The 15,689-nt window shown below is 42.2% G+C and overlaps 2 protein-coding genes and 1 non-coding gene across 3 annotated transcripts; 2 read left to right on the top strand and 1 right to left on the bottom strand.

The window, feature by feature from the left end:
- The first annotated feature begins 6,561 nt into the window (after nucleotides 1-6,561).
- Nucleotides 6,562-9,117, top strand: LOC115675548 (probable xyloglucan endotransglucosylase/hydrolase protein 32). Its single transcript, XM_030598272.2, has 4 exons — nucleotides 6,562-6,831; nucleotides 7,332-7,432; nucleotides 7,894-8,111; nucleotides 8,394-9,117. The coding sequence occupies exons 1-4, from the start codon at nucleotides 6,594-6,596 to the stop codon at nucleotides 8,755-8,757; spliced, it is 921 nt and encodes a 306-aa protein (XP_030454132.1). The 5' UTR covers nucleotides 6,562-6,593; the 3' UTR covers nucleotides 8,758-9,117.
- A 296-nt stretch (nucleotides 9,118-9,413) lies between these two features.
- Nucleotides 9,414-9,505, top strand: TRNAY-GUA (transfer RNA tyrosine (anticodon GUA)). The gene is given in 2 exon segments: nucleotides 9,414-9,450; nucleotides 9,470-9,505. It is a non-coding gene; the product is annotated as a tRNA-Tyr (tRNA).
- A 419-nt stretch (nucleotides 9,506-9,924) lies between these two features.
- On the bottom strand, nucleotides 9,925-14,320 carry LOC115675485 (probable glucuronoxylan glucuronosyltransferase IRX7). The gene is made up of 4 exons (XM_030598176.2): nucleotides 13,517-14,320; nucleotides 13,054-13,412; nucleotides 12,543-12,793; nucleotides 9,925-12,256 (listed from the first exon to the last, which is right to left on the bottom strand). Exons 1-4 carry the CDS (start codon nucleotides 13,845-13,847, stop codon nucleotides 11,785-11,787), a joined length of 1,413 nt encoding a protein of 470 aa, XP_030454036.1. The 5' UTR covers nucleotides 13,848-14,320; the 3' UTR covers nucleotides 9,925-11,784.
- Nucleotides 14,321-15,689: the final 1,369 nt, after the last annotated feature.

Below are 15,689 nucleotides of genomic sequence, written 5' to 3'. Positions count from 1 at the left end.
ACATATTTAGACCTCTTCATGAGAACACCCACCTTCAGGAATTTTCAATTTCTATAACTTGCTATCATCATTCACATGTCTATATCAAAGATCTAACACTTAACTATCAAATCTTGTATAATCTGCTCTGGTTGTTTTCATAGATACATATTTAAGAATTTAAATATAGTTAATTTCCGGCGGAGATTCGCATATCTATGAGTCATGTCCCACAACGTGAACATGCATCCTCTCCCTAACGAAGTTCATTAGCTCCAATCATCTTCATTTTGTTTTTATGATGATTCTTCTACACTATGACCATGAATATGTAGAACACAAGGTGAATCGAGTTAGAGTTAAGGCTCCATTTGTTCCCGAAAAATAAATGATATTACTTAAAAAATGATCGCTTCTATCGCTTAAAAAAATGAATAAACGAAAAAAAATTTCATCGTTAACAAAAATGTTTAAACATAAATTGTTCCCAACAACAAAAATTTTTCTTATTGGCTAATTATTTCACTCAACATGAGCGATCATTTTTAGGAAAATATTTTCTAAATCATTCATTTTTCGTGAAATAAATGGAGCCTAAGAGTAAATTCAATCTCCTGCTTTTTGGGATAGTACTATTTTTCATATTTTTTACGCTAAAATCGCTTTGAAATTTCCTCAATAACTCTTTGCTAATAATTGAGATACATAGCCCATGAGCAGTACAATGAAATCATAAGAAATATGTGCAAGGGCCCTAAGGAAAAGGATGCTATATGTGATCCGAAAAAAATCCCTTCTACATTTGGCTTTCTTCGGAATTTTTGTCATTGTTTATTAAGGAAAGCTCAACAAATCACGTCTTTAGCATAAACTACAAAAGCCGTGACAAGGTCCAGACTAACAGCTTAATAATAAACAAATATTTTTTTGGTAAGGAATAATAATAAACAAATATTAGTGGATACTAATGCTAATAATTAAGATGGAAAAGATAGGGACCTCATCCTTTAAAGGAAAAATTATAGCATCATAGTGTCGGTAGGTTACATAAGCACATATACCGTTGTCATATTGCCTCTAACCGAGGATCTGCCACCATTCCCCAGGGACGAGCCCGCACGGGTAATCGGAGCGCCTATACCTCGGGAGAGACTAGCCCAGCAACCCACCGCCAGGGCCCCCCACTTAAATTACGGAACCGAGCGGGGATTCGAACCCAGAACCTCTGAGAAGGGAAGAAAAGCGCCCATCAACTCGGCCATGCGCAGGTGAATTCTTCATGCCCATTGTTCATATACACCAATTTCAAGAATAGGATTGTACATTGATGATCCTCTTCTATTAAGATTAGCGACAAGTATGATGATTCATAATGTCGTAGCGGAGTTTAGCACGTAATTGTTTGGGCATTTCCGCTCAGATTCGGACGTCATGTCAGCTTGAAATGGTAGCCTTGATGGATCTTGCTTAAAAGACGTATCAAAGCTATGTCTTTAATAAATGCAATAAGAAGCGTGCAAGCATGGATTAACTCCTGTCTTTTTCTTTAACATCCAAATATCTTTTCGAACCCTTTATCAATTGATGGATTACGAGGGGAGACACAAGAAAAGAAAGAAGAATTAGAGCATGCGCCGCCGGTATAAAGAATATTTTGCACGAACCGCATCATCCGCCCTTGATTTGAGAATTATGTAGACAACTTAAATCTATATGATTCGTAATAAATATCCTCTAATCAAGCACTCATGCACGTGCAAGGTCAATACGACCGCGTGTGCGACCGGCAACATCGCCAGTATTCAAGGACGGCTTGTGCAAACCTTGCTTTGCAATTACCACCACGTCCTTGTCATTGCATCAAATGCTCTTTATGTTCAACTTTCTCGAAGTAGAATTTTTTTGTTTTTCAGTTACGTGCAGGCAATAATTCGTAATGTCTAAATATTCCCAAGTTTAAGGTTAAAGTTATTAGGTGATCAAGCGAGGCCAATGAGATGTTTCCAATAGGTACGTGTGTTGGGAGCAAGTAGAAGGGGTGGTTGATCAAATTGCAACTTTATACATGCAATTATCCATGGCCAAAAGCAAATCTTATAACATGCATAAGTCACCGCGTGTTTTTATTTTTTTTTATAATCCAAGGGCCCGAGGTATGGATACTCAGTTACCTAAAGATCTATAAATACCTAGAGTGTCTCATGAACAGGTTAAGTCCAGACCTTTGAACTGTGTAGGTGACTTTGATCCAGAACATTTTACACACGGATAATGGAACAGGTGACCTCCAGTTCTTGAGCTTGAAATCCTTCCATACCCCAATCAATTGCGACAACCCTAGGGTTTTAGCTAGTCCTTCGAGCTAATTGCGGTTACACTTCCACATATTTTAGTTTGGACAAGAGCTATGATTGCTTATTCCTTCGACAGATTGGGGCAGAAATGACAACTTCTTGAACCACCGATTGACACAAAGTTGTTCCGAGCACGTTTACTTTTAATAATTGAAGGACTCGTATTATTGATGAACAGAGTTAATTCTCAGATGAGAATTTTCTCTTTTTTCTTTAACATTTCTCGTAACAAAATTCATATTACAACTTGGATTATTTGGAAAATAGGAACTCTAACAAAGATCACTATCCTGATGTTACATGTTTCTCAATTTCACGACAACACTCAAGATTTCGTGAACTGTTGACATGCATTGTTCAAATTCAATCAATTCTAAGTCAAGTTTTCGGGTCTTGTCAAATACTATCGTTTCTAAAATTTTACATCTTCTTCAATTTAAGTCATGTCGAATTCAGCTCGAGTTGGATTCCAGTGTGCATTTGTCGGGGTCCAGCTCTTCATATTATCCGACGATTCGGATCTCATAATTGCCATCAGAATCATCAATTGCATCTACAACTGCTATCAAAGTATATATATTCCCGTGTCTGCAATCCTGTATTTAGAATATCACATTAACCTTGCTAATAATGAGACAAACAAATCCACCGGCAGGATTATCAGGAAACAAATCCAAGGTATGAAGACAGCAAGCGGTATAACAAAAGGCGAGGGTTTATGTGGAGAAAAAGACATCAAAATCTCGCATGTCGGCACAATATTTTGTACGACGCCCCCTTCTTGTTCTTCCTTAAGTGAAGGGATTGTCCATGTTTTCTATAAAAGTGATTAATAATTGAACCGTTTTACCAGAAATTAAGGATGATGCCAAAGAAGATGATGCAAGGTTATCCATTCAAAGATTGCTTGCGCTATATTATATTTGTTGAGCACGTATTCTTGTTGTAGGAGAGATAGGGTCGAGTATATTACCAGGCTCCGACGTTAGCATGACGATTTAGAGACAAATTAACGTGCAATAACACTCTCGAACATATGAAAGATATCTTCTCTTCAGAATATCCTCATCTACAGCAACATCGATGTGCATTTTAACGATGGCTAAACGAAAGTTTTGAAGGGTTATTTCTTTTAGCATCGGAACTTGATTGCTCACAAACAATACGCAACATTTCATACGTTATCATACGTCGTCAACCGGATGTACACGTGCGGTGCTCTATTTACGCATGTCGAACAACATGTGCCACAGCATAATGTGCCACAGCATAACCCTAAAAGCGGGACATATATGAGATGTAATTTGTATTCCGATGTATGTTTCGTAGCATTGTGCGTCTATGCTACGACTAATGTATTGCCTCTTTTCCCTTACAATAGAAATTTACGGAAAATCCGCGCTTGCATTGCATCTTCAATTCGATGGTATGTTCTTGTTATATTTGTAAATTTCTTTAGTTTTGTCTTTCCATTCTCGATAATATAAGAAGGGTACGTACCATTTTCAGGTACCGTTTCGACTTTTTTATGTCCATAATAATTGAAGCTAGCTCATGGGGCCATTGTTTGATATTGTTGAAACCTATAATTAATTAGGTTGTCAACGGCAAAAAAAAATAAAGTAACGGAGACAAATGTGTGAAGGTCGTCAGGAAGTGACGTAACCCATAAAAGGTTGTTTACGTAAGCAAACAGTTGGCAAGCATTGGAATATCCTGGCGGGAAATTTGAGAATTTGAAATTGAAAAGACTAGAATCGTAGAAGAGGCAAGCACCACCTGAGCTGCCATACCGAAGGTCGTCGATGAAAATTTCTATAGGGAGCCTAGGTCATCAAAGCTGTTGACGAGAAAGAAGAAAGGACAGATGTCAAGACGAAAAGAGAACGATAACGGTTATCGCATAGGAAAGGACAGGTGTCAAAACGGAAAAATATCGACGACGGTTATCGCATGGGGAAGGACAAATGTCAAGATGAAAAGAGATCGATGACGGTTATCGCATAGGGAAGGACAGGTGTCAAGACGAAAACAGATCGATGACGGTTATCGCATCGGAAAGGACAGATGTCAAGACAATAAGAGATTGATGACGGTTATCGCATAAGGAAGGACAAGTGTCAAGACGGAAAAAAATCGATGACGGTTATCGCATAAGGAAGGACAGGTGTCAAGACCGAAAGAGATCGATGACGGTTATCGTATAGGGAAGGACAGGTGTCAAGACGGAAAGAGAACGATAACTATTATCACATAAAGGACAAGTATCATGATGGAAAAGAGATCAATGATGATTATCACATAAAAAAAGATAGGTGCCAAGACAAAAAAGATAAAATCGATAGCAGTTAATGAACTGGTGTCATAAAATAAACGGTGAAGATGAGATCAATGGTAGTAATTGAATATGGTATCAGAAGATGGTTATCAGACTCATAGTATAAATACTACCCGACAGCCAAAAAAAGCCCCCCCGGCGAACACACATCAAAATGTTGTCTTTCAATTATCTTTATTTTTCAGTACTGCACTTTTAATTTCCCTAGTTGGAGTCGTCTACATTTTAAGCACAGTAGTTTTGTAATGTCGTATCAATGGAGTTTGGATGCCGCCAGTCAATGGCCGGACGAATTTGTCTAAATCGATTATAAAATTTGAAGCTCTTATTAGCCAATCTCGTCACGGTATAAATTTGTGCTGCTAATCGAAATAAACAAGCTTTTTGTTCACTTCTGGATATCTCTTGTCCGGTGTTAGGCACAGAACCCGGTCTCCTCTCATTAAGAACCGAAAAACAACTTTCGATAAATTATATTTCGTCGCAAGAGCATTTCCGGCGAAACAGATGTATACGGTACCCGAAAAATCTTTACGTTATACATTTGTCCACCTTGAGCGGAATTTATGTAGGGATTAGAGAATCACGACCTAGGAACTACGGCCCTTTGCCCATGTCTGACTAATATGTACTGGCTAAGCTTAAGCATAAGAAGTTTGATTCATATGTATGACTCATCGATTCAACATTTTGTATGTAGATATGTGTATTTATACGAGCAAAAAAAGTCAACGAGGGCCTGGGGTACAGAGGTGTGAGTTTGTGCATCTGTTTGGAGCTTTGACCCAACTGCTTTCGTTTGAGCAATACATATGTACGTAGTTAAATCTGCTATGCCATAGATAGATTGCTCTTTACTTAACCTTCGTGAACGAAGTTTTCTTGTCGAAAGAATCAAGCATGATACAAGGGACATGTCTTTTATAGTATCTAGTGTAGATCTATATATTTTTTAATATATGAATGTATGTATTTTTACAATATGATAGAATGAGTTTAGACAACAATTTATGCACTCGTTTTCTTTGGGACCCTAGGTGTGAGCAACCCTTGTTTTATGGCACAAAACATGCTTTGAGAGATACAAGATGTACTTAGAAATTATATCAGAACTCCTTTCTAATTTGATATGTTGGAATAAGTGAGACATAAAAATAGAATGACCAGCTTACCTAATAACTCAAGATGAATACAAATCTTTTAGATCGTCTCGAACAAATGAAACTTTGGCTATTATATGGAGACTCCCCCACTCCATTTTTTTGTAATCTTAGTTCTATTTGTAATGCTGGGGAATGTCCATAAACTTCTGTATGTCATCTTATAAATACTACTTACATTTACACCCAAAAAAAAAAACTCAAGATGAAATTGTTGGGTCACTTGGTAAAACGATTCCAGTTAGAAATTTGAATGTATATTTACCTTTTGCTCGCTACGTCTGTATCCTAATATAACATTTGACAGTGGGAAAAGAGAATGAAGGAACACGACACATGAAAGGAACATTTTTTACACCATACCATATCAAAACGTTACCTATTTTGTCCCCATCTACAACTCCCATTAACCACCTTATCACCCTATGCTAATATTGGGGGTCCATCACTCCCATCAACCACCTTATCACCCTATGCTAATATAGGGGGTCCATCGCACCTCTCTCTCTCTCTCTCTCTCTCTCTCTCTCTCTCTCTCTCTCTCTCTCTCTCTCTCTCTCTCTCTCTCTCTCTCTCTCTCTCTCTCTCTCTCTCTCTCTCTCTCTCTCTCTCTCTCTCTCTCTCTCTCTCTCTCTCTCTCTCTCTCTCTCTCTCTCTCTCTCTCTCTCTCTCTCTCTCTCTATTTATGCCCACTCCATTTTATTGCCATGCTCAATCTAATATCCTCTCAACTCTCTTATCTTAGAACCTAATCTAAGGATCATGTCTCCGCCTTCTTTCTTCCTCTTCAAGTCACTCCATTTCTCTCTTCCCATCATTCTCATTGTAATTGGTATCGCTTGGGCTTCCACAAGTGCACAGGGTCCACCTTCGCCTGGCTACTATCCAAGCTCAAGGTTTGGCTCCATAGGGTTTGATCAAGGGTTCAGAAACCTCTGGGGCCCTCGGCACCAAAGGCTAGACCAGGGCTCGTTGACAATCTGGCTTGACACTAGTTCAGGTCTCCTCATCATCATTCCTTAGTCATCACAAGGTTTCTGATAATTATAAGCCTCCTCAAAATTCTTGGTATAAATATATTTATCTACGCCTTGTTCTGATAATTTAAAATTTTAGAATTGCATGTATTAGAGTATGAAATCCTGACTTCAATTCATTTCAGTCCTCTATTTACCTTCCTTATTATCCGTTTTCACGATTTAGTCATAAATTAAAATCCAATTTATGCATGAAAGACAGTGTTAGAGCATTTAAATATTAAGTGATACCTTCTTTTAACAGTGTAGGCTTTAAGAGCAGTTGGTTGTACTTCCCACGATATTTTTTGAAAATATTAGACTCAGCATGATTGCATATTTGAATAGTGCACCTTATCTAATGGACTTTCATACAATTATTTGAAAAAAAGCTTCTTAACTTTCGGTCTATTGCTTTTTTTCAGAATCTTTTTGAGCTTATAATGGACTAACTTTAGCACCTTTTTTTCTTTCTTGGAAGCAGGAAGTGGGTTTAAGTCTCTTCACCCATATCAATCTGGTTATTTCAGTGCATCCATCAAGCTACAAACTGGTTATACTGCTGGAGTTATTACTTCTTTCTACGTAAGAGCTAGCATTACACATCCCTCCCAATTTTTTATTTTTTCAAACTTTTCTCCTAAAAATGGATATCAAACCAATGGGGTGATTGGTCGAGTGGTTGAGAGTTCCTGGCCTCAGACAGTAAAACTGATGAGGTCCCAGGTTCAACTCCCGCCGATCACATCTTGGGGGCTTACCCGGTGGCATTGGTCTTGTACCCCACCACCCCGAGGAATAGTCCATTGCACGTGGGATACCTTGGTTATCAAAAAAAAAAAAATGCATGAGACGGCTTTTGCACAACTCCCCTTTAATCCGATAAAACGAAACATGAAATATCAACCTGGTTATACTGCTGAAGCTTATGTGCAGCTTCTAAATCTCCTTCTTCTATCCACAAGGACAGTATTATGGTAAGAGTATCGGGAAATATACCTTAGAAAATGTTTCTGAGAGATTAATGAATTTTTGGATATCATCAGCTCTCCAACAATGAAGCCCACCCAGGCAACCATGACGAGGTCGATATCGAGTTTCTGGGAACAACACCAGACAAGCCTTACACTCTTCAGACCAACGTCTTCGTCAGAGGAAGTGGTGATGGAAACATCATTGGAAGAGAGATGAAGTTCCACCTCTGGTTCGATCCCACCAAGGATTTCCACAACTATGCCATTTTATGGACACCGAGTGAGATCATGTGGGTCTTCTTCTTTCCCTCTCCTTAACCTATTAGATTACTAATTTGGTTCGATCCAACATAAGAAATGTCTCAACTAGTCTCTTGAAGTCTCTTGGAAAACCCTTCATATGTTAAGTAGTCCGGTTCCGCGAATTTTGGCACGGTAATGTAATATGTGAAGACCAGTATAGATTCCAATACTACTCTTTGAAACTTGATAAGCATGATTTATACGTATAAGGACAGGTCTAAATGAAATATTCCATACGATCCTATTCACTGTAACTGGAGCATTGGCAGATTTCTGGTGGATGATGTTCCTATCAGGAGGTACCCGAGAAAGAGCGACGCGACCTTTCCCTCAAGGCCGATGTGGGTGTACGGATCGATATGGGACGCGTCATCTTGGGCCACCGAGAACGGCAAGTACAAGGTGGACTACCGGTATGAGCCGTTCGTGGGCAGGTACACCAATTTCAGGCTGAGCGGGTGCGCCGCCGACAGGTCCGCCGGCTCGTGCAATCCGCCCTCCGTCTCGCCCTCGGGAGCAGGCGGGCTGAGCCGGCAGCAGTACTTGGCGATGGAGTGGGCGCAGAGGAACCACATGGTCTACGACTATTGTTCGGACCCCAAGAGAGACCACACGCTCACGCCCGAGTGCTGAAAGGGAGCTTGGGAATCCGGACTTCGGTCGAGCTACTTCGATCTTTTTCAGTGATTGTTAGAATTGGGGTTGCTTTTAGTTATCAAACAGATTGACTTTGGAGGTTCGTGAGATGGGTCAAAACTTGCCCGGACCAAAGAAGCAGGTGCAAGAGGCCGGGTTGAGCGTCCATGCCTTCAAAGAACAAAAGGTCGTGCTATGTGGCCATAGTTACATCAATTTGTGTTGGAATAATTTAATAATTAAGGTGTTCGTTTGCTGCTGAAGAACCTGAACTGTCCATACATGAGACGATGAATGAATGTATTCCATTGTGTTAATTTGATCTAGTGGTGAATTTATGTGGATCAAGTCTATCAACATGCTTGGAATCTTCTGTTGCAAAATAGGAAGAAAATTATGAACTGAAGGCACCTCAGGCCCGGGCCTGTGGAAAGGACTTCGTTCTCAATTTCATGTCGCAACGAGGGGTGCACATTTGCTAGGTATATTACTTTTTTTTGTGCAATCGAATAAGTTCAAAATTAACATAAGCGTCGGATTTTAATGTGGATCAGCCCAAGGCCCATATACACGGGGAACGTTGAGTGAGGCCCAAGATCACAAACAGTTGCACGTTTAAATAAATTTGTTTAATTCGGAAGGGTAAACAAAAACCGACCTTAGCTCAGTTGGTAGAGCGGAGGACTGTAGTGGGAACATCCAACAGCATATCCTTAGGTCGCTGGTTCGAATCCGGCAGGTCGGATTTTTATTTTTTTTGTTCTGTTTTATGCTTCTTTTTCTTATACAGGCATGCAGCTAGGTAAAGGAGTACCAGATCCGGGGTTCAATCCCATGAGCAACACGCACATTTATACATAGAAGAGAGTAGTTAAAAAAGAAAACCTTTTTTCAAGTGAAAAAATGAACCAAAGTCTTTTACTCATAGATAATGTGAAATTACCAGGATAAGATTTCATTGAATAGAAGGATAAGGGTTTTTAACTCGGCCTTCGTTTGTTTCACGGAAAATGAATGATTTCACGTAGGTTTGAAAGTAAAACCCAAATCAACTCCAACTCGTGTTGCTACAAGAAAAGTCAAAGCCCCATCTCAATCCCAAATGAAGTTGACCTGTCCCAACACACACAGTAAACGATAAATTATCAAATACATGTACCAAAAAGAAGAAATTCGAGACTTCCACTTATAGATACCACGAAATATACATAAAAACCATATTTTGAATAAAAAAAATAAGGGTATTTAACTATTATTGTAAATCTTTTATAGGTTTCACACTCGTCCGGAACCCCATACATTAGGAATCCATCGAAATCTACCGATTAATGGAGCACGAGCAGATCGAACACCCGATCAATCCCGACCCGTTTCCATCCCTAATTTGATCCCAAACCTATTAAAAACTACGCCGAAGCATAACTAATTCCCCTCGGCACGAGAGGGAAAGAACCAAACGAACCCACCATGGATAAGGGACGGTCGGAATGGCTCGACGGACCCACCGACACCAACTCCTACTGACAACCCATGCAGGACCCAAGCAGGGTTAGTTACCCCGGTCCATTCCGGTCCCTGAAAATTGCGGACGGACCGACCTGTCGTCCAAAACATTATGCCGGGCCAAGTCACCACAGTGCAACATCATCAAACTATAGATCGCCGCCCGTAAAGCTCCACCGATCATCGGAGCAAAAGCCAACAGAAACCCTCCTGCTTCGGCCATTTCCTGAAGTCTCTCTACACCTCCGGTGGTCTGCAATTCACGCTCTGCAGCACAAGCATTCCCTTGGACAAGTTTAGGGTCGTCATTAGCAAGGTAATTAATTAATTAGAGAAAGCTCAAATCGATAACGAGTTCTTATTAAAATCGAACGTCAGACTGTCAAAGCCATATCATATGGGAAAGACAGAGAGGACAAGGTACTGGGGGAAAGGAAATGCCCGTGACCACATTCTGACAACCCTCTCCCCACATTCAAAGTTCTGACAACCCTCCAACCTGTCACACGTTGCTCTTTCATTGTTTCTTTTCATCCTCCTTTTTATTTTTATTTTTTTTTTAATTTTCCTCCAATTTCTGCACGACAAGAGAAAAGAAATAAAAAAGAACGACTTTTCATAATAACCCCATAAAAAGAAGCTCCCCGGATTTTCAACAATACTCATTCCTTCGCAGGTTTTTGTCCATTCCCATTCCCAATAATTACATGGTCCAATCGAATCACCCACTTATAAACTCCTTCCCTTTAGAGTCTAGCTTTATCCCTCTCTCTCTCTCTCGAGACCCGACGCATTCGACGAGATTTTGCTTCTCGAGCGCCACCAACAAGACCCCCGTCTCTTGTTTTTGGTTGATTAGCGTCCCCGGAACACCAGCTAGAGACATGACTTCGTACCCGAAAAGGACGAATTTGTATTCGTCACCTAAGGAGGACATTATCGGGGTCAAAATGACCCCCCAAAAAACACAACCAGCATCTGTCTTCCTGTCTGCCTCTCCCCTCCCTTCTTTTCCCCCAAAAAAAAATAATATTATCCACAAAACAATAATAATCTCTCAATCACATGTACAAGTGACATTACTTTTATCTTCCCGAAGATTTGCCCCCTCCCCCCCCGTCCTTCAATGCTCACAGCCTGTACAGTGTCTCTCTCTCTATCTCTCTCTCTCGTCTATAAAAATCATAATACCTACGTCGTTTTGATTGTGTGCTGCTTGTCCCTCACGCAGAACCCAAAATAACTCTCCTCCTTTTTTTTTACAGAAAAAAACAATAATAAAATATCTCCAAAATCTTGTGCTCCGCCGATTTAAAACAGGCGGGGGGCCCCACTCCCACCGCTTCTTCGTACTAAATCGCCTCCCTCCTCCTCCGGGGGCCCCACTGCCCCCATAATGTAAGATGCAAGAGCCGCCCAGCTGTCCCGCATTATCGCCCTCCGCCACGTCGGACGAAAGAGCCGATGCCTAGCTGGCGCTCACGAACGGCCAATCGCCGCCCGCCACCTGAGCTCCTGCTCTCATTGGCCGTAAACCCTGCTCCTCCTCCTCCTGCGCGAGCGGTCCAGCCTGTGGGCCAGGGACCGCAGCACGTGCCACGTGGCGTCGCCGCGCTCGACCCGGTCGTTGTACAGCAGGGCCCGCCGGACCTCGGGGCTCCACAGCTTCCTCTGGATGGCGCTCAGGTTGGTCGCCGCCACGCGGCCCAGGATCGGCCCGAGCCTCGCCGCGTCCCGCTCCGCCACCGCGAGCGATATCTCAGGCCACGGCACGGCGTCCGGGAAGGGCAGGCGGATCCCGTCGGCGACCACGACGGGGACGCAGCCCAGCGCCACGGACTCCACCAGCCTCGGGCTCCACGGGGCCCACCCGAGCGGGCACAGGCAGAACACGGACCGGACGATCTCCGACTGGTAGCCGGCGAACCTGTGACGCCTGAGGTAGAACCGCCGGTCGCCGCTGTACTTGTGCCAGATCACCGATCGCACCGCCCTGGAGAAGGCACGACACGCAGATTACACATCAGCACAACATCAAAATGCTAAACATTCGCTATGGTCAAACAAAAAAAATCCCAAACATTCACATGGAACAGATCTTTGAGCATCTAGGACACGTCAGATTAATACCATATTTGAGGAAATGATTACAACTCGACAGTTTTGAGTTCTTAGCTTATTAGATTCAGCTGAGGGCAATATAGTAATGTCGAGAGGGTGGTGCAATGATTAGGAGTTTGATTAGAGCGCAATGAAGTAAAGAGACGGGGATCATTTACTTGCTGTAAAAGCGTCCGCTGATGTTCTTGGGGTGGACTTCCATTTTGCCCCTGAAGAAGGCCCAGATGTCGCGGCCGCCGCCCGCCGGCGACGCCTCCAGCGTCCTCCGTACGCTCTCCGGCGGAATATAGGGCGGAATCACCACGTGCTCGACGTCCTGACACGGGTGGTCGTAGCTGACACCGAACGTCTGCAGTATGATGGACTTCTTCAAAAATTCCGGCACCCCATCCGCGATAGCTCGATCCTCCTACAAAATGATCAAGAGATGACCCACGGTTAATCATCAGCTAAACCAAATTCTTGATAAACCCATCCACTAACGTAAATGAAACTTTAAAAAACACTGGGGAAAAATGAACTTCAATCCAAAGCTTCCAACTTCCAAGACGAGTTTGAGTGTCAATCGCGGCGATTTGCGAACATTTATGACAAATAGCTCAGGATACGTTCGTGTTGAAAGAAAAAGGACAAAATCATTTTGGTTTTTTTCTTGGGGGGGTCGTTTACCATGGCGTGGAAGCAAGCTCCGTAATCGTGAGAGGCGACGAAGACGTGGTCAGACCCGGAGCTCCGGTTCCAAAACGGGTGCTCCGACGAAATTAGCTGCACGGCGGAGAGCAGCAGCGACCTCGCGTGGCCTATGGCCGGGAAGCCATTGGTGGTGCTGAAGTTGCAGGACACGTACACGGGGACGAAGAAGAAGTCAGCTTCGCGAGGGTCGAGCGTCCGGACGTCGCTAGTCAACAGAGCCCTGTGGATGGCCACCTCCGACGCGAACAAGTGAGTGCTGCATCGCTCGTTCGACAGCCATTCGGAATTGTACTTCGGTGGCAAATCGTAGACGTATATCTTCAAGCCCCTCAACTCTGCAAGAAACGAGAACAGAGAGGTTGTGCCAACAACGTTAACGACTCCTGAGGCAGAAACAGGGGAAAGGATAGAAAAAATCGAAACTTTAGCGGTTACCAACCTTGGTCTATCTTGGGTTCTTGCGAGCGTCTGGAGCTACTGTTACTAAGCGATAATGATGACTCGAAGAGCGCGCGAGAGGAGTGAGTCGACCCGGAGCCGGCAAAGCCAGTGGCGTGGAGAGGGTTGAGGCTCTGCTTGGGGCTTTGGCTGAGGAGGTAAGGGCTAAAGAAGTAGCAGGAGAGAGACAGCCAGAGGACCCATTTGTAGTGTCTGCGGAAGAAGCTCTTGTCTTGGGCTTGTCTCTGATGGTGCTTGCTGTAGCCGTGCAGGAGCCTCATCCTCACGTAGAAGCCCCTGCTCTTGGTGGGTGGCCTCTTGAGCTCCGCCATATCTCATTTAATAGCCTGCGAAGCACCAAAGGAAGAAACGGAGTTCTTGATGAAGAAGGAGGAGGAGAAGAAGGTGATGGTGATGATGGCGATGGTGATGGTGATTATGGTGGTGAAGGGCAGCGCAAGCGTTGAAGCTGGTGAGGTGGGGCTATCGGGTTCTGGTGTCCGTCCCTGTGCTGGCGTAGAGAGTAAGGCACAGTGATGGGGAGGGGTTTGTTGGTGGTTCGTGGGCGGGGAATAAACAAAACAGATGCTAACAACTGCTTTCTTGATTATCTTTTTGGCTTCTCTCTCCTCTGCACCGTTTGATGTTTTTAATGAAAATTTGTGGGGTTTGGTCGAGCTCTGGTTCTGTCGCAGCATAGATAGAGAGACCCAGGACGTGGAGACGTTGAAGGAGGAGAAGATACAAAGTATTCAATGAGAGGAGAGAGAGAGAGAGAGAGAGAGAGAGAGAGTTGCTTGCTCAGAGGTTCACATGGTGGTGATGGAACAGAGTGAAAACCCTTTTGACAGGATGACAGAGAGTTACAGAGGCCCTTGGTTTCGATGCCATCTTTCGGGTCCGTATTGCTCATGGAATTTGACGATCCAATGGGAATGGATTGCGACGAAATGCAATTATCGGTTTCTTTTTTTTGTTCTCAGAGCTTTGTTGGGCCGTATTGAAATCAGTAATTGAGATTTTCGTGAATTTATTAACACGTTTAGAAGGTTAGTAACGGATAATATGTGAGGGTCATTGAAAAAATAAATTTGAAAATTTACCATCTTGAAAAATTATTGAAACATATCATCTTTAAGAAGATTACTGCAATGTCCAAAATTTACCATCACAAGAGTTAATATTCTAGGATAAAACGTAACCTTCTTGGAATGTACATATTGTAATTCAAAGGATCTCTTGATTAAAATACTTCCATTGAATACATTACCATAGGAATTTCCTTACATTTTAGAGCATATACCGAGGGCCACAAGAGATACCTTACTAGACTCGTTTAGTTTAATAAATGGTGTCTTGCATTAATCTAACTCGCTTAGTTTTTTTCAAGGCTGTGTGAACGGTTGTCATCATTAATGAGCTCAGCCGAATTGTACTATGAAAAAATATCACATACTTGTAGAGTATCACATATTAATACTCTTCATTTTAATAATGATGTTAATGCATCGATATGACATGTTCAATTAAATACAGACGACGAATTAGCAGCCACTTTGTGAGAGTCGTATAGTAGAACGAAGTGACTTACACTGATAATTAGTATCACGAGGAGAGCCTCATCTTTGAAGTCACTGCATGAAATTGTAAGATGGGTCGTTATTACATGCACAAGGTATATTGCTTCCAAACGAACTTCATTCCTCAAAAGTGTGTCGTGATCTAAGCAATCAAGATGCACTCGAGGTATTGCTCCGGTCACGCGAAATAGTTACTCTGTTTCAAAACCTTATGCTATGCTTAAGAGAAAAAAAAAATCAAAAACGAATCTCACATTTTTACCCCAAAGCAACCATTTACATATCTTTATTTTTGTCATTTCACCTAGGGTTTTATATGGTTTGATCTTTAGTTGATTTTCAAAAGTAGAGGTATGTAAGCGATCACCAAGCGAGAGACGAAGTAATTTCTGGTATGTTTTTTCTATGTTTTAGTGGTGAGTTTAGTGTTAGGGATTGTTGGGTTGTGGTGGTAGATGAATGGGTTGCAGCTTGTTGGTTTAAGGTAGGTTATAAGGAAGGAATCGTATCCAAGACATTTCCAGTTTCAATAAACATATGATATCGTGGGGCTCTAAGAATAATCTCTTTTGCAAAAAAAACTATGCTTTTTGG

This window comes from Syzygium oleosum, unplaced genomic scaffold (genome assembly GCF_021117445.2).
Source record: "Syzygium oleosum isolate NSW1041296 unplaced genomic scaffold, Sole_v2.1 Sole_v2.07, whole genome shotgun sequence".
Classification (NCBI taxonomy): Eukaryota; Viridiplantae; Streptophyta; class Magnoliopsida; order Myrtales; family Myrtaceae; genus Syzygium; species Syzygium oleosum.
This window is presented reverse-complemented; position numbering and strand designations above follow the sequence as displayed.